General features: G+C 40.3%; 1 protein-coding gene across 12 annotated transcripts in view; it reads right to left on the bottom strand.

Annotated features, from left to right (window-relative positions):
* The window catches only part of ARHGAP28 (Rho GTPase activating protein 28), a 176838-nt gene extending 154977 nt beyond the window's left edge, over positions 1 to 21861 (bottom strand). For 5 of the 12 annotated variants that reach the window (XM_082418679.1, XM_082418682.1, XM_082418681.1 and 2 more), the window contains exon 1: positions 2510 to 2643. Coding sequence is in view for 5 of the 12 variants with exons in the window: in XM_082418676.1 (XP_082274802.1) it covers positions 2510 to 2685 (176 nt within the window). In the remaining 7 variants the exon portion in view is untranslated. Of the gene's footprint in view, positions 1 to 2509 lie in introns of all 12 variants that reach the window. The other 7 variants (XR_014252082.1, XM_082418669.1, XM_082418678.1 and 4 more) reach the window with 3 other exon arrangements.
* Positions 21862 to 22107: the final 246 nt, after the last annotated feature.

Raw genomic sequence — 22107 nt, 5'->3', positions numbered from 1 at the left:
TAATGGGAAGCTGACGTCCAGATTTATATCTGAAGCCTCTTGATTTTGAAATGTTGCCCCTTATTTCAAGCTTTTTTCTAAAAATCCTATTGGTCTGAAAGGTCAAGGGCTACATTCTCAAGGCAGGCTCTTCATCTCATTTCTCTTTGTATCACTAATGCCTATTGTGTTTCTGGCACATAGTAGGCACAAATAGGTTGACATACTGTTAAAAATCCTTCCATTTTATCTTGGCCATTTGGTAAGAATTCATTAATTTATTGAGCTACTACAGTGGCCAGACACTAATCTGGGCACTTGGGATACAATAGTGAAGAAAAGAGAATAGTAAAGAGAGAGAGACTATATTTTAGTGGAAAATATAGGCCAAAAAAAAAAAAATCAAAAGCACATAAAGTTAGATGAAGTATAGGCTTGGAAAATAAGGAGATGGCTTGCTTTGAAATGAAACTATGCTACCCAGAGCTAAAGAAAGATGACACTTAGAAAGTCAGATACAATAGCCCATGCTTCCTAGTGCCATACTGGTCACTACTCCACAAATACATTACACATATGTAAGCAGTTTAAAGGAAAGGGTATTCTTGAAAGAGAGAGTGCTCTCTTCATAAGTGGAACAATACAATCTTGCTCCTTGGCTTGAAAGGGAGTATTGATCAGTAGTTAGTGAGTCAAAGGTTAATAACTCAGGCCTGATTACTTCTGTTACCAGGCGCATGACTGATAGTGTCCTCTGGCTCCCTGTAAATACAGGAACCTCTTTTTGATCGCTGTTACTGAGAACCAAGGAACTAAGCTCTTCTCTCACAATTTAGTTGTAGGGGGCGGGGGTTGTCTATCTCCTGCATCAGAGGGTGAGTAGCACGAAGGCTCCCATACAGAGGGTACAGGGCAGTCAACAAAAATGAAAACTTGGAGCAACATAAATCTAATTGGCAACTGTACGGCAAAACACTAACTATGATAGGCAACTCTTTTGCTCTCGTATATTACTATTCCACGAGACCACATGCTGAGTTAATGGAACTTCTCCAGTTTGCTATGGAAAGGGATGTAATTTCGGATTGCCCAAATGGCACAATCTGGCTCTTGCTCCCAGACAGCTGCAGGGAGCTATAGACAGGACAGCTACACCAGGACCATCTAAAAATGCACAAACCTGGCCCCCACTTCTCACCAAATCATGTATATCTATATAGTTACTCATAATAGGAGTAATTATAGTCAAGGATCATGTTTAGAAAAGAAAACACTCTAAAGACAAATGCAAGTCTGTACCTTCAAGTAGCCTTTAAAATAATGTGCACAGCTCTTAAAACTGGAAGAAAAATGTTATTTTCTCATTGTCTTTATATAAAAATTAGATTTCACTCATGCTGCTCTTTTTGGAAGAAACAACATTTTCTTTGTTAGCCAAGCCCAACACAGATCTCATGCCAATGCAGTTTGCTCTTCGCATGGATGCTAGCCAAGAGGATATTTCTTGAAATAAAGTCACAATCTGTTGAAAGCCTTGCAAGTCAATTAAATTAGGAAACAAGTAATCTTTATCACATAACTAAAGATAAAAGTATGAGAAAAAAATTACTGAAAATAAACATGCAAAAAGGCACACTACTCAAATCTCCCCACTAGTAAAGAAAACCATTCGTCAGTGGATCCATTGCAGATAGTCACATTTAAACAAATAATACTTCTCCTAAATATGTGTCAGATATCAAATCATCTCACTTAGTGTAATATTTTTGTCCACAGAAGGAAACTTCCTAAGGGTCTAACATTTTCGTTTAGTTAATAGAAGTCTCATTGGCCTTGATCTTGCATCAAATAGATGAACACTGATAGATTGATTAACATTAATTAATTAACATAGATATTAAATCTAAAATGCACATAGTGAGAAGCCTTCAAACCTCTTTTGATCCAAAGAAAAATTATAATTGCATTTATAGACAGAGTCAACATTAGCAATAATAGTGACACCAATGTATTTATACAATTGGAAGGTTTTTTTAAATCTAGAAATAAAATTGTTTTTAAAAGTCTACTGAGATTTCCTTTTTGGAGACTCTCCAGCTGCACTTTAGCTCCTGTGAAATGCAGTTACTAAATAAATTCTCGATAGTGTTTGAGGATTTAAGATAATATATTTTACTTTTTTTTTCATTTTCCGCTGCTGTTTCATTTTAAATTATTTTTTTAAATTCTCCAATAGTTCAATAGGTGAATTTGGCAGACATCAGGCATATGCCTATTATCAGCAAGTTGTACCAAGAATTCAACTCCGCTGCTAACCTCTCCTAGCCATCGTCTTTAGCCGTTGCCGGCTGAGACTTCCCATCAAGGACAAATACAAAGAATGGGAGGCTCACTCAACCAGTCCACCAAAACTTGAAACAACAATCAAGCGATGGTGGTCCTACGCTCCGGCGGAAAACCCAGCTGCATACGAACCCCCCCCCCATCCCCCAGCCCAGGAGACCTCTGCCCCTTCGGCGCGGTAGGGTACCTGCTGCCTGGGTGGCTGGCGGCGGCCCGGGGCGCGCAGCGCGGCTCGGAGCTGGGCGGCTGGGGGCGCGCGTACGAGTGGTAGGCGGTCAGCACCACGCCGCCCGAGTCCTCTACTTCCATCGTCAGCCGCGCATGTCTCCGCTCCGGCCCGAGAACAAAGGCGGGGACCAGCATGGGCCACCGCACCGGACCGGTCACCGGCGGGGAGGCGCGGCCCGTCCAGCTCCCAGGGCAGAGGGGCTCCTCCCGCCGCTGGGCTGTCAGGGGGCGCTGGCAGGCCGCCCCGCCCGCCGCCCGCCGATTAGCCCGGATTCAAATACACGCCCACCAACCCCCCTGGGGTGGGGCGGGGAGGGCGAGGCGGGGCGTCGGGGTGCAGGCGGCCGGGGACCAGGGAAGTGGGGTGTGGGAGCCCTGCGTCTAGGAAACTGGAAACCCGCCGCGATGCTTAGGGGCTTGGGCTGGCTGCTCTAGTAAAGTTTTGCTTGCTTTGTTTCTTTTCCTGTTCCTTTTCTCAACCCCCCAGCCCCACCCCTTCAAACAGGAGGCTTGTCCCGTGGCTAGGAACATTTCCTGCTGGGCAGCCCGAAGTCAGAGAAAGAAAGGGCGCCTGGGGAGCCCCGGCTGAGAAGCACGGGGACCGGCTCCAACGTGCGCGGGCTGGCGAGGAAAGGAAGAAGAGGCGACGCTGTCTCATTGAAAACCTCCACAGCAGAAACTGAAGAACCGGGTCACGTTGCTGTTTACTTAGTCCAGTTCCAGTCAACGTGATTTCCTTGCGGGCAGGTAATGCCCTCTTACGACGAGCAGAACACTTCCCTCCCTCACCCTCGGTGGCGCAACCATCAGGCTCTTACCTCACTCCCACATCCCTTTCGTCCTCCCCATCCCGCTCAGATTCACATCCTGCTTTCAGCTGGCCTGAAAATTAGACTTGATCGCTCTGGGAAGACAGCCTATTATTCCCAGAGGGCTTTACTGAGGGAGGGTCTGGGGTCTGGCAGGGAGGCGGATAAAAGGGGGCATAGTCAGAAATCTGGGATCTGAAGTACATCTTTACCTCCATCAGACTAACAGCACAGATGGAAAGAACAGTCTTTTAGCCAATGAAAAAGAGAAGCCGTAGAACGCTACACAGAGGCCCACCCCGACAAGGCATTCTACCTTCTGCCTCTTACGCTCCGCTGGGAGCAGGGGACTCGAAGGAGAACTGAGTTCACCCCTTACTGAGGGGTGACCTGGATCCTGCTACTTAACATCTCAGAATCTGTTTCTGTATCTGTGAAACGGGGAGAATAATATTCTTCCCGTGGGGTCAAAAGCATCAAGTACATGCTAGCTCTCAAGAAATGCTGATTCCCTCTGCTGCTTCCTTCACATTCATCAAGAAAGGAGACATTTGTTTTCACTGCACTTTCAGAGATTGGGAAAGCAAAAAAAAAAAAAAAAAAAAAATTTCATCCAAAATGCTTTTTAGAAAATGTTTTGTTGACTAAAAGGGTGGGATAATAATGAATAACATTTACTAAAATACTTACTCGTTGTGTGTTGGATCCTACATATTAGCTCTTTAAACAACTCTATAAGGTAGGTAGTAGTATTATCTCAATTTTCTGAATAAACAAACTTGGGACGCATCAGTGTATGGATGGGGCACAAAGAATGCTTCATTCTCCAAAAATTTCAGCTACAAAGAGGCATCTGTTTGCCGACTGTGTTTAATGCCAAATACATTGAAACTAAGAGAATGCTTTCTTAAAATATGAAATAAAGAAATAGTATAAGTATTGATACACGTCCAGAATGCCTCCTCTAAAACCTTGGAATGGGATATGTTTTAGAATTTATAAATATTTTTTACTTTTAAAAGGTAATTTGGTGCATGCACCATTTAATATAGAACACCTCCTGTCCACTGTGATTTGGGACAGAACCCTGTATTCAAATATATTATTCCTTCAGCAAATAAATGGACCCTAAGTGGGATAAATAAAGTCTGTTAATACCCTTACATTTATGAAGGTCAGGTTTGTCACCAAATAAGTTTCGACACTAAACTTTTAAAAGTGTGTAATTTTACAGCTTTTTGAATTTTGGAATCACTGTAAGGAATTATAGTAGTGGAACCTTTTCTGGGCATGGAATTTCTCCTTGGCATTTTCTGTTTGTTTGTTTCTGAACTACAGACTCACAATTTTAAATACCTGCAGGATACTTCCTTGAAAATATTTTTTCCATAACTCATGTCCAACATTGCAGAGCTCTCCCTCATGCCAGCTGCAGGGGCTCTCCGCTTTCTCTTGAGTATTCATATTTTAGACACCCTGGAGTCACTTTGGCTCCTCGCTCCCAACAGTGATCACATCTGTCATTTCTTTCTCATTCTTTCAATTCTATTCCCACCACTACTGTCCTTGTTCTCTCGTCACCGTCTCTTTCCTGGGTGACAGTGAGCTTCCCTGGACACAGGTTACCTTCAATCACCTTCCTCTTCAACCCTCCCCCACCTTCAAAGCGCTGGGAAAGTGATTTTCCTAAAACATAGGACCTCCCCTTTTCAAAAACCCTCAGTTGTAACCCACTTGCTACAAACTTAAGTCCAAGTTCCTTAGAATAGGTTCTCATTAATCTGTTTTGGTCACCTACTACTTTTTTACTCCCAAGTCCCTGTGGCCCACTTCCACCATCCTGTCCTGCATTCTTACCTTTGCCTTTGGTCTTCCCTGTCCTTTCCTGTCTGGAAATCCTCAAAACCCCCTACCTACTCCCACGAAGTCTTCTCAGGTGTTCCAAACTCAAAGGAACCCCTCCTTCTGCCCTCCAGAGGAAACTGCTCTCGCTCCTGCAGTGGGGACCACCCCACCCTGCCCTGCAGTGAAAGCACAGTCAGCCAGAGCCCTGTGTGCGCTGAGCTCACGCCTGGCTCCTGTGCACTCATCACGCGGGGCTAACAGGGCAGAGTGGTGTTTCCCACCAAGCCCAGATGTGGCCACAAAATCTCAGAATTGAGCCCACAGCAGCAAGGTAGGTTTGAGATGAAACTGTGCTAACCCAGGATTGTATTACTATTTTCCAACAAATTAGTGTCTTTTCCTAAGTTGTAAGCTATTGGAAGTGCTAGTGTCACATTTTTATCTTTACATCCCAGAGCCCATGTTTTGAAGAGTTGGCACTCAGTAAGGAATCTTGTTGAGTGAAGATATGAATCAATGAATGAATCAGTGAAGGAGATAGCCCTCTTGAGTGTGATGGTTGCAATTTTCAGGGTAGCCAAGGAATTATTATAAATGATTCATTTATAATAATTCTCTATGGCACTGCAAACTAAAAAAAAGTTTCACATGTATGTATTAATATTTTTTGAGTGTGGATATACGCTGTTGACTTAATAAACGACAACTCTTTAAGCATTCTTGAGTTTTCAAGTTTCATAAATGTGGTAGAGAGCATATATTAGATTTTATAGAATACACTGTACAAGATATTCACCTTTTGCCCTTCAGATCCACTTGCCACCCTCATGCCCCTGCTTGGTGCCAGTGGCTCACTTTATGGTCTGCATCTGTGAGCTCTCTTGCCTCTGGCTTCAGATAGGGTGCGATCAAAGGGAGGCTCCACCAGAAGATCTAGAGGGAGAGGGAAAAACCAGGTTGGGTATTTATTTCCCAGGCTTCTTCTCTATTTTGCTGCCAGCTGGTTCCTTCTACCCAAGGCCAGAGCTCCTAACTGCAGCCTTCTCCCATGCTGCTCTCTCTGGATTCCCGTAATTCTACCTCCATCTGGCCCTTCACGCCTAGGGATGGTAACAGCTTCTGCTTCACCGCGTAATCCCTCCTTCTGCCCTCCTGCAACATCCCTGTTGTTCCTTCACCCCACCCACACCTTTACAGACAGTCCTTTTAATAAACTCTGCTCATTCACCTGGGCTGAGTACCCCATCCCTTCCTGCCAAGACCCTGGCTGATAGGTATCCCCGCGAGAGCTGGGCAGTACCCTGTGAGCAAAAGCATTAGCACATCTGCAGTCAACTGTGCGAGGACTCACGCTATGAGGGATAGGTACACACGATAAATAAACTCATGTCAGTTCAGGTGCTGTGTCGCCAAATAAGTTCAGGTCTGAACGAGTTTTACAGTCAAATGAGTTAAGAAAAAGCTTCCAGATTTGAGAGCTTTTTGGATTTCAGAATTACAGATATGGGATTGTGGACCTGGTAGAGTCTGCTTACATTTTTTGGCTTGCTGGGAACCACTGGGCTGGGGGATGACAGCCCAAGACTGTGACCGCTGACTCGGCGGTGAACAGGGACCCTGGGAAAGATTCTCCATCTGGGAACTGGGCTGATAAATTGCCCTTATGGTAGACAGTAGACATTCAGTGCACAGAAATAGCATTTTCAGTTTACTTAGACTAGGGGCAACAGTAGAGGGAAAATTCTCGTTTGCTGCACTGCACCGCTCTGGTGGTCACTGCAGTGCCCAGCAGTGGACTGAGAACGGGCGACCTGGGTGTCAGCACCAACTCTGCCACAACAGAACACCGGGACCTGAGCAAGCTTGAACTGCAGACCTGTTTCCTCACATGTAAGAGAAACAAAACAGCCCACATTTACTGAGCACTTACCACGTGCCTGGTTCTGTCCTAGGCATCAGAACACCAATCATCAAACACTCACAGCAGCCTACTGAGATAAATATTGTTAGCATCTTCATTTTACAGTTGAAGAAACTGGCTTTAGTAACTTGCCCAAGGTCACCCAGGCTAGGACATACCAAAGCTAGGGTTCAAACCCAAGGAGTCTGGCTCCCTGAATCCAGGCTCGTAAGTATTATAGTTCTCTTTCATAAAACGTTTGTTGAGATTCAAAGCCCATTCCTCCTTTATAATATAATGAGATGGGTAGGATTTATGCTTCTTTGTGGCAACTTTCCATAAACCTGTTTAGCATATTGGAGGATACATATCACTAGCATATAATAATGACAATGAAAATGTAATAAATGAAGAAGGAATTACATGTATTTTCAATGCACAGTAATAAGTAGTTCAAAGTTTATGTTTTATATATATATACATATATGTATATGCAGTTCACTAACTGCTCTAAGAATATGTTGAAGGTTAATTCAGTATTTCATTCTGCCTTGTAAATTTGTCAGTGGAATCACATATATAAGGTATTAAAGGGTAGTGACATACGTGATCTACAGGTGCACAAAGACTCTGCACTTTCCAAATAAACAGAGGAGGTAGAGTGGTAGACCGAAGAGGGTCACACAGAGTTGAGTTTGAGTTTGAATTCTGAATTTGCTACCTATTCTCTGTGTTAATTTTTCCCTGTTTTAATTTCTTAATTTGAAAAGTGGGGGATCTCCTCCAAGAGTTGAATAGCATCTTGAAAACACCAGTCACGGTGCTAAGCATATCATAGATGCTCAGCAGATGTGGGTTCCCTTCTCTCTTGTTCACTATCCCCTGTCACCTGTCCTCTACCTCAGCCTTTACAGAAGCATCATTTGAGTTCTACCTTCAAGACTAAACAACCTGATCTTCAGAATTCCAAAGGTGTTTCAGAACCTATACTGAGGGATGAGTCAGACTTAATTCACATAATGAAGCTTACCTGGGAAAGCCTCACAAACTCTGGGACCCAAGTGTAAGTGACACGGCAGTAAGTATTATGTAGTATGTAGATATTCCAGCATATTCAACCCCACCAGGAAAGGCAAGAAAACAGGGCATTTATGCAAAAGCTTAACATGGACAAAAGAAAAGTGTCTCTTGTGGCTTTGGCTGCTTATCTGCTAGGATAATGGTTTAGGACCAGAAAAGGAAAACAGCTGCAGCTGCAGGAGTCTTTGTAGCCGCTGCCTGCCATCCTCTCAGCAAGAGGGTTTGAAGTTTCATAGTTACTGGCCCTATCTTGCAGGAAATGAAGGCACAGTTCTTACCTACCTAGAGAAACATGTTAATTCTGTCAAACTCCACCTTACGTACATTCACCACTTCCCCAAAATCCTCTAGAAAGACTGGGTAAAATTAGGGGGAATTAGTGCAAACTTTCATTTATGTAAAGAGAAAATACTTTAATGAAACAACTATTTTGAAAGTATTTAGAAAGTAATGAGTAAATCCTTCATCATTGAGTCAGCTGATAAACCTTGAATTTCTACCCTGAAATATTTTTTAAAACTTATTGGCACTAATTAAATTATACAAATTTATTTTCTGAGTGCTCTCAAGAGGACACAGAATTTTTAGACTACTCTGATTTTCCTATTGTTTTCTTAGCACAAAGATTAAAAGATCTTTAAAAAGATTTTAGGGCCTATTTTCCTTCAGTAATTGTTCTGTGTTCTATGATCAGTTTGGTAATCAGGTTAAGCAGACTGTCACCATGAAAGCCTGTCAGCCAGGTCAAGACTTGTGTTTTTTATGTGATGGACATAACTGAGCCACTAAAGTGACGTAACTGAGTGACTTAGGTGACTTTTACAAATAAACTGAATCACTATTGATTGGAAATGAATCACTACTAATAGAGCCAGGAAGACTGGGGGAAGGGAACAGACATGAAGTTGTTGTCCAAAAGGATCTGCATTATGGAATACTTTCTACAGTGCCATGCTTTGCAGTTATACAAAGGCTATATCCACCCATCCATCCATCCACCCTAAGAACCTACAATCATCATTAGCACCTATAATACTAAGCACTAAGAATACAAAAATGATTAAGAGTTTGAAAGCACAGTCCCTGCAAGGGGTAGAGGCGGGGGATGGAGAGTAGGTCATCACAGAACCCAGAGGAGGTAATGCTAGAGATAGGTCTTAAAAGATAACAATCGGCCAGCTCAGGAGTAGGTGAGTGCAGTTGCAGGGGATGAGAAAAAGGGCAATTCCAGAGAGAGATAGTAGACTGAATAAAAGGCCCAAAGAAAAGAAACAATTTGGCACATACAGGAAAGCAACTTTAGTTTAGCTTTGCTGGAGAATAAAGTGTAAAGGAGAGAATGCTAGAGATGAAGCTAAATACAGAGGCCAGGCACTGGGGGGCTCTGAATGCCGAGTGAGGAGCTCAAATGGGAAATCCACTGTAGGTTCCTAACAGCACAGAACCAGGGTCTGCTTGTGCTTGTAGATGGTCCTTCCTGGGTTCTGCACAGTGTGGTCTTCACTCAGCTCTTCTGAGTTACATCTCCTGTGCTTCCCAGCCCCCTTTAGAGGACAGTATACACTGAAGCCTGGGAAAGAAGAAAGCCAGTTATAAATGTCCAGATGCTAAGCTCCAGATAGAATCCTAAGACAAAGTCCAGATGGATTTTAAACAGCTGTCGAGAAGAACTTTAATAAATTATGTAAGTGCCTCAGAGGGGAAGCCGAGGAAAGGACTCTATCAACCCCCTCTCTGTGTTACTAGCTCAATCTTAGAGATAAGCTACCTGATTCATTCACAGTCACCCTGGGCAGTACCGACCACCTGACCTGGAAAGTGATGGAATAAGGATACTAGGTTTCCACTGAGTTGGTGAAGAAAGAACACAACAGTGAGATGCTTAGGGAGAGATGTGGCATGTAGGGCTACCAACATGGAGGGAAGATTTATTATGAGAGTTCTTCGGTTGCAAACCACAAAAACATTTCTGATTCTGAAACAAGGAAGAATGTTTTAGAAGGGTCGTGGGAATATCACAGGATTGTGAAGGTCAAGCTGAAAACAAGACTTGGGGCAGCAATGAGAACATAATCTTGCCAGAATACAGTCTTGCCTTGGTGCTTCTTATAAAATTAACCAATTTTAACTTTTCTCCCATCCTTGCTTCATTCTTCTCAGGATACAGACTTCCAGAATATTGCATTAGATTGGCTGTGCATGCTTACCTTCCACTTGGCAGTCCCTGGGTGTTAAAAGTAATGGTCTGGTGACATGGCCTTCAGGGACCCCCTTGCCTTCTGTAAGGGTCATGGGTGGTAAAAATATCCAATAGCTGAGAAAGGAAGGGGTTTCACAGAGTGAGATAAAGAAAGAACACAACTGCCCACTGTGCAGTTTTGTCTAGATGTGGCAAAGGTTGGGAGGCGGTCTTATTTCCTGACGTTTACGATCAAATGCACCTGTGATTTTGTGATGAGAATAGCAAGGTTCAAATCCATATTGATAAGTCAGTCCTCAAATAGGTCCCAGATTACATCATTCATTAAGATTTACATGACCTGAACTGAGTCACCTGAATCCGTAGAAGAATAACTGAAAGTATAATTTTAAAGTAAGTTAATCATGGGTGGTTAAAGGATGGTAGAAAGAAGGCAGTGTTTGAAGCACGACAGACATGCCAGTACACCCTATTTCTTCCATTTAGTGCAATAAGACTATAAGCCTTTATTTAATCTCTTTGGTATCTGACTTTTCTCATCTGTAAAATGAGATAGCATTTAACATACAGCATTGTTGGCCAGGATTTAGAAAGGATAACTTGTAGGATCACTGCATACATAATGTTCAATAAACATATATTCCTTTTATTATGCTATGCTTCCAAGACATTGTTATTTTTCCTTCTACTTTGTTAGCAGTACCTATTTGAGCTTCCAAGGGAATTCAATAAACTCTAGCCACCATTGCTAGTCTTATAGAAAAGACATTTCAATATACTCCAAAGACTATAAATATTTCTTGAGAAAGGGTCATGATTGTAACAGAGCCATCCTTTGAAACTGAGCAGGCATAGGCAGATGGCGAGAAATTGATGTTTGTTTATCAGTTGAAACATTATTCAGTGATGTACCTAGTTATTATTATCATCCAGTTCAAAAAATTCACAGAAAGCCTGACTGCCTTGGCATCACTAGGCCAGAATACTGGCATGGCCTCTGAAGAGGAAGTCTTGACTCATAGCACTGGCATTCCAGATCAGTCATTTCTGGTTGGGTTCTCAGAAGGCTGCTAGCAGACTTAGTATAGCATCTGGTACAAAGTAGGCTTATATAACTACTTAATGAATAAGAAGCCCTTGTCTACTCAATCCTTGCTTTCTACATCTGCAAATATAAGGTGAAATCACAGGGCTGCTACCTTACTGTGCCTTTCTCAAAAGAGTGGGAGGACTTGAAAGTCTTAGGAGAGCAGTGCAATGGACCACAAAAGTAGAGAATGGGATGCTGCGTAACTTATACCCCTGTAGTTGTGGGATGCAGCCCTGTTAGAATGGCTTTAAGACAGGCAGATCAGGCTAAATTAAATAATAGTTGTAGTAATAAAACTTGTGTTGAAGGGAGAGGACAGTTCTGATCTCTGCTCTGTCACCTGCCAGCCATGAGATGATATGCATACACAATACTTATTCATATTTCTTCCTGAGCCCTTCCTTTGGGGAATCACCCTAAGTGCCTTCATACAAGGAACTCTCCTCAGGCCTTGTGGTTTGGATTGAGCATACCTAGCCCTCCTTCCTCACTCCCCTGGGACCTCAGCCAGATCTTCATAACAAGAATTTTTTCATTCTCTGTAAGGATAGTGCAGCCCTGCAGTCGCAAACAGCCATCTTACTACCACAAAGCTTATCTGATATATCTTGAAGCCAAGGAGAAGCAGAGATGCTGGGGTGATTTTGAACCTCTTTCCTAAGGCACGTCTGAAGCAAATACTACTGCCTTTTCTTTCACAGCTTAAGCTAGTGTGAGTTGGGTTCTTATAACTTGCAACCACAGAATAAGAACAACAGCCAGCATTCACGTGGCATTTAGTAGATGCCACGTGTTATGTTAGGCACTTGACTCTCAATACTTACAACAGTCTCATGTGGTAGCACTATTATTATCATCCTCTCCATTTTGAGAGGGGAAATGGGAGCCCAGAGAGGTTAACTCATCCAAGGTCACAGACCTAGAAATAGATACAGGTGGGATTCAACCCAGGTAATCTGGCACCAGGGTCTAGAAATTTAGCAACAACACCATGCTGCCTCTTAATTGCCCAAACAAATATTGTGAACTTGGGCAAGGAATTCACCATCTCTAAGCCGCCAACGTAAGGAGCAAATATACAACATTTTATCAGAGTGGGCTCTCAGTAAATAGTAGTGATTGCAGTGCTTGTAATTATTCACTGCTTCATTCCATTTCCTTCATTCTGAGTGGCGCTTGGTGGGTGGGAATAAACGAGTTTATTACAAAACAGCTTTGAGGATTTGGGAAAAAAGCTGGGTTCTAAGAATCATGATAGTCTGTTCCCTAAAAGCAAGTAACAGTTTTGTTCATTTCCACAGAGAAAGAATGGATCACCAGTTTGGACCTGATGACTTGATTGTATCTGTCCCTGTTGCCATCACATGTAGGAATAAATGGTCACTTGAGGCCTGGCTATTTTTTAAAAATCCTCTCAAAGTGACTGAAAAGAGGCTGAAGATGATGAGATACTTGAGAAAGAATTATTATACACTTAACCACAGTGCTTCAAAGGTTTAGAATCCCTTTGTTCTGAATTCATTTCAACGTGTTAATGGTGGAAAGGGGTATATTTCCTAAAGTAGATGAAGTCCTGTTATCTACAGATCACAAATCTGATCCAAATGAAATATAATTCTAAAGGTAATTTGATTAGTAGCAATTTACCTTCAGGTAACTGCAGTCATTTAGAGTCTGCTTCTTTCATGATTTTTCCTCCCTGCAGCTTCCCCGTTCTTATTTGAATCTGTTTTCTGCAAAGGACAAACTAGACACTTCCCTCTTCTTGGCTGGTTTGCTCCTCCAGGTCCCCCTGGAGAAGAGAACTGTGCTCATTTCTGGGTACAGTCACTTGGCTGTGGGTTTTGAAGGGAAAAATCACCCCGATTTATCTCCCTAAATATAAATTAAACATAAGTTTATAAATATATACCTTTCTTGACAGGATATATGCCAGACACCATTCTGGGTTCTGAGGATACAAGTATAGTAAAATAACACTATGAGATTTATTCATATGTTTTCTTTTTTGTATTTCCTAATATGATGTTCTTCCTATACAGCCAGAGGTTTCACCTGCTTTAGGGTGGATTCTCCACAGGTGAATCCTGAATAGACAAAAGTGCAACATGGTCTCAGGGCGCGTGGATGACATACAGAGATCAGAATTGTCCTCTCCCTTCAACACAAGTTTTATTACTACAACTATTGTTTAATTTAGCCTTACACTCCTGTCTTCAAGTTATTCTAACAGGGCTGCATCACACAACTCTAGGGGTATAAGTTACACAGCATCTTATTCTCTACTTTTGAGGCCCAATGGCACTGCTCTCCCATGCTTTTGAGTTCTCCTATTTTTTTAGAAGAAGTCACAGTGAAGTAACAGTCCTGTAGTTGCATTTTACATTTGCAGATGTAGAAACTGACAGAGGTTGTTAGAGCTGGAAGAGAGAAACGGCTAACGCTTTACTTTGACTTTGACTTTCAAGACTGGCTCTTGAAGGACGTTCTAGATATATTAGTCAAGAGAACTAGGCTTCCATGACTAGAGCTTGGCACTTGAGTTTCCTAAATTCTAAAAACTCCCCATTAATCTCAAAAACCAAAGCTTGGGAGACTGAATGTGGAGATTTTTAAAGCTGCAGACTGTGATGTCAAGAGAAGGGCAGCACTGCTTCCACACAGAGGGGACCTGAAAACTCTAGGGCTTGGGAGAGATGTCAAAGAGAGAAGAGAATTATACTCAAGAGGAACTATCGAATCTGCCCTTTCCTGGGTTAAATCTCTGGGATGCAGGGTAGCATGAGAGATAGGCTTGAGTACTAGAGGATGGAGAAGATTACGTGCCATCCCCACCTGAAAGTCTGGGATGAGGCAGTCCTGCAGAGAACATGAAACGACCCACGCCTCCCAGAAGCTATCATGGAGGGCATGGGGGAGATCAATAATCTCCCATGTTCCCCAGTGAGTATTGACAAGCAAGCTCTCAGAGGAATCATTATAGCTGAGATGAAAAGACCTTATGGCAGAGGGCCTCAGGGTTGACAGCCCAATCTGGGGAACAAAGAGTAAGTCTAGCCAGGCCACAGGAGATCCACAGGGCCAGCGAGATCTAAGGTGGGGTCCTAAGGAGCATGGGGAAATGTCAGAGCTCCCGACAAGCACTGCCTTTGTGGACAGAGTGAATAAGGAGTTCCACCAGCAGTGGGGGCAATATGGACAACCACGCCAGCCCCTTACCGAACAGTAAAGCAGATGATCAAAGTCCAGAGGACAGCACAAAACCCCTACGATGTTACATAAAGCCTCCTGTACCCAGACACAATCTCAGGATCAAGCAGAAGGAGGAGAACCAGGGTACTGTCACCACGGAGAAGAACCGTGATGGGAAGCTGTGACGTGAATTGACTGAGCTTAATTCTGAATTTAGTAATTTCCTAATAAAGACTTCTTTCAATCGGAAGATACTGAATGTCTTTGAAGTGATAGAATAGAACTAAGTTGAGTAAAGGTAGACTTTTTGTACCTCTGACTCGTGACTGTATTTGAAATGTAAAACCCACTGTATGAAGATGAATGAGATAAAATTCCTGCCTCAAGAACCTTATAATCTAGGGGTGTTTTATAAGGTGAGGTATTGAACCCAGGAGTTTTCTGCCCTATAATTTTGTGTATGATTGATGTTGACATTTTATGAATAAATACATTTCATGCTTATAAATTGGGCCTGAGGGGGCTAAAGTGAGAATAGAAAAAGGCTATAGGGCCAGAAGAGCTAATGTTCTACTGCAGAAATATGATGCCAATTGAGAAAAACAATTGGATGAAAGCCCGGTAAAGGACAATTTAAGTGATCACTAGGTTGAGGAAGATGCTCTATGGAAAGAAATATTAATATGATAAACTAGTCAAGAAATGCAAATGCTGAGAAGGAACAGAAATGAAGTCTATCAGTTTTTAAAAAAATATTGAAACCATCATAAACCATTGTTCAATCTCACTCCAAAAAAAATTTTAAAATGAGTTAGATAGCTCCAAGGAAGGTCTGATTTATAGTGGCAATTTTCTTGACCCAATAAAAACCACATGATATTAGAAGTGACAAGATTCCAGGTACTTTGTATTTTATGTGCTAGGAAGGTGGGCAAAGTTCATACAGTATGTTTACTGGTGTTGCCCAGGAGATGTCCCAGCTATGGAGGATCTGTTTTTAGAACAGACCCCAGTCAAGAAGGGATTTTCCTCCAAAACACCTTAAAATTAGACACTGAGAAAACCCAGATGCGATGTAGAAGAATGCTTATTCCCCAGTGAAATCCCAGGCACAGAGACACTGCCCACATGGAGGAGGCTTGGGAAAGGCTCAAAGAGCTGCAGCCTTGCCTGTTCTCCTAGGTCAGACAAGAGAAATCTTACAACTTAGGGTAGGGTTTGGGCAAAAAGGTAAAAAAAATGGCTTTACTTTGTACCCAGGATTTTGAAGGAAGCAGCAGACATCTTAGGAGAGAACGGATTTTGAATTATGGCAACAACTGGGGGCATGTAGCAGAAGAGGTGGCTGGAGCCAGCAAGGCCATTTAATCACGATAAAGCACTGTCATCAATTTCTTAGCAAGGAAGAAACAGACACTTGTATAAAAACACATTCTGCTTCCTTTATAGTTACTTTTACATGTTCTAAATTGTAAGAGGTCTTATTACAGAGTATGGGTATAGTCATTCTCAACAAATGCTTTTGATGTTTCCATAAAAATCTAAGTTAAATATGCCCGTCTGCATGGATCCTGACTGGTTATTAAAGTCAAGATCCTGGTAAGGAGTGGCAACGACTTTTATTTTTTTGACAAGCATGCAAAATGGGCTATGCTTACTTATGCTTTTACAGCTCCTATCCTCTGTGAACTTTCCAAGCTGTACAGTCTCGTGGTGGTTTTGAATCTCTTGCATATCTCAGCTGGGAGATGTGATTTCCTCCATGCACTCCTTTCTAAGTCAGCATATAAAGTCCCCATACTTGTGTCAGTGATGTGCTGCAGCTGATTTGTACTGGCTCATAAAAGATGATTATTAAGATTTTAGGAATTCTGTGAGGAATTCTGTCTCCTTTCAGTTTTCAGACACAGCTGTTATTAAAATTGAATTACATAAACTTACAGTTAAATAAATCGTATTTAAAACAAAGGTAAGAAATACTAATTATTTTATTACAGTTTACTTTTTTCATGCCTTTGACGCTATTTACATGTACTGTTCCTGTATAGTGGAAATACAATATAATGGTGTGCTACTGAGTCCCAGTTCTCCTTTTAGTGACATTATGTCTGCTGTGTGAAAGTGGCCTTGGTGAAGGGTATTTACACCAAGGGAATCAGCAAACTACTATAAATGAGGGCTTGATTGTTTTTTGATTGCCTAGAATGTAAAAAATGAAGGAGGAAGTGTTTATGATATAGATTAATCCTAAAATTATGTAGTATCCATAGCCATTCCATTGTAAATAACACAAATAAATGAAGAAATATTCTTCCAGTATTCAAAAACTATTTTCTGATTCAGCAAAATGACTCATGTAATCTACAAAAGAGTGACGTTCCAACCTATGTCTTGATTGTTTCTCTGTTGTCTTGTTGGTTAACATAAATGCAAATATCAGTCAACATTCATGTCCAAACTACACTCATTCATCAGTTGTTACCAATGGTTACCAAGAGATACATGGGTTCAGCAAAAAAAAAAAAAAAAATCAATAAAAGCATTTTATGAGAATCGGTGGCTGTATGGAGTTTAAAATAAAGGGCACAGTTATATTTATTATTATTTATAAATTGTGTGGTACACATCCTATATATAAAATGTATAATAAGCTTATATATAGAACAAGTACATTCTTTTTCAGAGAAACAGCTGTCAAACATTTATCAGCATACCACTACATGTGCCTCTCTTTCATCTAGGAAAAGTGAGCGATTGGTTCAATTTTTATTTTTTTGTCAGTTTTGTTTTTACTCTTAGAGAGGACAGTTATCTCTCTTTATTGAGAAATGTCCAATTTCATATCTTTACCTTTTGGCCCTTTGTTGTTTTCTACAGTGTCACAAGGAGCTTGGCTTAAGGGCTACTACAAAGAAAGAAAAGGCAATAATTACCTTTCTATTTTCTTTACAATTAAAAGTGGCTTTTAAGGATGAATATGTACACACCACATTATCTGTGCTATTCAAACGTATTCCAAAAAGTATTAGTGTGGCTTTGAAATTATTTTTATGAGTTTGAAAAGGATTTAAGTTTGTGGTGTTTGAAAGAAAATAACAGCTTATTTATTTATTACTTTTTAAGAAAATGGTATGTGCAGTGGTTAAAGGCATGGACCTGAGAATCAGAATACACGCATTTTAAACCCAAATTTGCAAACTGCCAACTCTGCTATCTGTTTAGATAGCCTCTCTGTACTTTAGTTTCTCCATCTATGCAATAAACATTAGAACAGAATCTACTGCATAGGCTTGTTGTGATAATTAGATGAATTGATATGTGTAAAGCACTTGACACAGTGCCTGGCACACAGTAGAAGGTTTGCCATTTTCATTACCACTACTATTACTACAATTGTGGCTGCAACACAAAGTAGTCAATTCATTGACTTACAGATACTAAAGTAAACTGTACAAAGAGTGCCTGATCTTAGATTCATTCTGGTGCAGAAAAATTGACTTACCAATGATCACACAACTTTTAGTGTTAGAACCCAAAGCAGGTGCCACATCTCCTGATAATCTGTTCTCTTGTTAAGCTAAATGGTTTCTTTACAAGCTATACTTGAGGATTTACCTTAACTAGTTAACTAGTCAATTTCCAAGAGCTATATGGTTCTTTATGAAAAAGAATGCTTTTATCTAAGTGTATTAGGATGCTTTACAGCTGCACTGTCCAATATGGTAGCCACATGTGATCACTAAGCATTTGATGTGTGACTAGGGTGTTTGAGAAGTACTGTAATTATAAAGCACACACCGGATTTTGAAGACTTCATATGAAAATAAAATGTAAAATGATCATTAATAATTTTTACACTGGTTAAAAGTTTAAATTACAATATTTTGAATATATTGGGTTAAATAAAGTGTATTATTAAAAATAATTTCACCTGTTTCGTTTTACTTAATGTGGCTTCTAGAAAACTTAAAATTATATATATGTCTTGCAAGTGTGGCTTGTATTAGATTTATATTGGACAGTTCTACATAAGATTAATCTTCACGTCTAAACTTGAAAGCTGAAAATATTGCTTTGTTTAATAAACCAGGAAGTGTTCTCTGCCTTAGTTCAGCGCATTATTAGCCACCTAGTCATCCAAGCCAGAAATCTAAGGAGTATTGTTGATTCTTCCCTCTTCCCCTATCCCATACATAATAATGGTTGAATCTTCTCAAATCTATGCCAATGTCACCATTCCTTCTACCAGTGCAGTCCTCACTATTCCTTATATGGACATGGCAGTAGTCTTCACACCACTCTCCCTGACCACCAGACTTGGCTCCCCAAAACCCACCCCCTACATTGCCAGATCACGCCACTCTCCTGAGCAAGGTCCTTCTTTTGGTCCCTATTACCGTGTTCACTGATGGCACATCCACCACCACCATCACCCCCTACCCCCTGCCCCGTGGCCTGGACACTGCTTACTTGTCTCATCTCCTTTTACATGCTATATTAGAATTGATATGAAGAAATTCTTAAGTATGTACATTTTGTTAGGTATTGGGTTGTGGTGGGTGTGTGGGGAGTTGGAGGAGAAGGGAGAGGAAGATCTGGGCAATGGTATGAAATGATCACTTATTATATTTATAAACTCATTAATTTTTTGAATGAAATATAAAACAGATTCAACATCTAACTGGATGTCCTGGCCAATGCGTTAAAACAAGAGGGGAAAGCAATCTATACGGTTTTATCAGACACATCTTAATGATAATTCCTCCCATTTCCTCAGGACTGTGACCTCCTTAAATGAAATCATGTATGAAAAGAGTTTAATATAGTGACTGGCACATAGTATTCATAATCACTTTCTATCCCTTTGCTCAAATCTCGCCTCTACCAAGCATACCTCCCCCCGAATCATCATTAAGTCGTTAGGTAAAAGCCCAGGAGGTGAAATACAAGCTTCCAAAAATAATAGATAGTTTAAGCAAGGATCACTTTCCAGGTCACAAACCACTAATTACTGAGGAACTTAAATGTATGTTATTGCGTAGAACAACCTTATTTGTTGAGGGTAGTGAAGAGAGAAAAAGAAAAAAGAGCCCAGCAAGCAAAGTGAGAAATAATTAGGAAAAAAGGGAAAACATGTTTCATGCCTGCTTCTTTACTGAAAAATTAAACAAACAAGAAAAAAGAAATAATGTGAAGGACCAAGTTATTTATCTCTATATTTCAAAAAGCATATACCATAATGTATGGAGCTACCTTAGAGAATTTCATTTAGTATTAACATGAAACTTTCATCTTGTTGATAGGTGATTTGCTTCAGGCTAACATTCTCAATAAGTATCCTGCTCAATAACTATCTATCTTCGTTCTGTCTAGTGAATTCTAAAAATTAAAAAGTGATTATATAAATGACTTAAACACTTATGTAAACCAATAATTATGGAAACATCATTGGCTCCATGATGAAAGTTACCATCTTCACTTTAATAATTCTTAGACTTTTTTCTTTGGAGATGCAGAGTCACTTTTTTTAAGATTATAAGAATTTTTTATAGTCATTACCCTTGTGACTTAAAAATATTTGTATTCGGATTGTTGGATTATTTGAAATACATAATTAATATTTATTTGTACTGTTACCAAAATGAAGATGCATCCATACAATTGAACTTCTCTATTATTATTTAGCAGTTGGTCAAAAACATTATGATAAGTTCTGTTATGAAGCTGCCTTTATTTGTATAGAATCTGCAAGTCTGAAGAATATTTAGAATCTGTCAAATCCACCTTCAGACCCAATTTAGGAATCCCAATCAATTCATCAAGAGGTTTTCCCTTTTGCTCTCAGATCTAATTCATCAGACTTTTATATAATGCTTGAGAAGCCTTTTAAGCTTTCTGTAAGTTTAACTATCAAAATGACAAGGGTGACCAATTACCACACTAAGAGGCTGATTTCCAATGTCAAAATTCCCCACTTTCAGAGAATTCCAGCACAGGGTGGTGCTTGCTTGTAACTGGATTAAGATTACCCAAGTTTCTGGAAGACTTAGCTTTTCCTGCTCCCACTTGGGCAAGGCAAAATGAGATCACCATTCTTTTCTGATTTTTACAATTCATGTTTTTCAATATAAAAGGTCAAAAGGATTCTGATCTAAAATTTACAAACTATTTTTGTAAAATTACATAGTGGTGATTGCCACACTAGAAGTCTTAGCTCTTTGAGGATGCTAAAATAAAGAGACTGTGTTGCTTTGAATTTTTTCCTATACTTCCGAAACTCTTCTGTGTTTCTAACACCCCATCTCCCCATTTGCTCTCCAATCCCAATCTTTTAATTCAGGGAAAGGCAAACCATGGCACATGGGCCAAATCCAGATCGCCACCTGTTTTTGTAGATAAAATTCTTTGGAACACAGCCATGCTCATTTGTTTCCATATTGTCTATGGCTGCTCTCTTGCTACAACAGGAGAACTGAGTAATTGTGACACGGATCATATGGCCTCTGCAAGCCTAAAATATTACAATCTGGCCCTTTAAGAAAACACTTCTTGACCTTTGTTCCGGCAAGATCACTAAGTCCTCTCATACCTTTTTCCTCACAACACATATGTGGTGGATGAACAAGTCAAGAGAACTATTCCACCTTTTCATGAACATGGCAAGTACTTTTCATGTCATGCAAATGTTCTGTTTGCTAGGAATACCTTCCTTCTTCACCTTAACTTTGTTGTGTTCCTGCTTATCCTTAAAAACCCCATCTCTGGTGTCACTTCACTTGCAATTCTTTTCTTGACTATTCCATGAAATAAACTATTTTGTATCATCTTATTCTGTAAATGCATTTGTCAGAACTTATCTTTTAAGAATACTTTTGTGTCCACAAGTAAATCAATAAATTCATTTGGAGAGAACTGATTTCTTTACCATATTATCTTACCATACACATTCATAGTATCCATTTATTCAGTTCTTCTTAAGAGTTGTTTTGATTCTTCTTCTAGTAATCGCACTTTGATGCAGAGAGAGTCTCTCATTAAACTTTGCATTTAATTGCCCCCAAATCCCCCATCCAAGACATCCCACCACTTTGCAGCTGGCCCAAAGCACAGTGCCTGCCTTACAGTGTAAGATAAATTCTAAAAGGATCAGAGATCAAATGTAAAAAATGAAATCACACAAGTACTTAAAAAATGGGGTGAATTCCTTTATAATTTGGTAGTGGTAAAAAATTTCATAACTATAACTCAAAATTTAGAAGGAATAAGAGAAAACATTGGTAAACGTGATTACATAAAATCTTAAAATTAAAGACTTTATAGATAGGAAAGGTACCATAAGTAAACCAAAATGAAAAACTGAGAGAGAAATATTTGCAATTTCTATCACAGGAAAAGGGGTATTATGAATATAAAAAAATTTTCTAAACATAGCGAAGAAATA

The sequence above is a fragment of the Balaenoptera physalus genome (genome assembly GCF_965194825.1).
Source record: "Balaenoptera physalus genome assembly, chromosome: 12".
NCBI lineage: Eukaryota > Metazoa > Chordata > Mammalia > Artiodactyla > Balaenopteridae > Balaenoptera > Balaenoptera physalus.
This window is presented reverse-complemented; position numbering and strand designations above follow the sequence as displayed.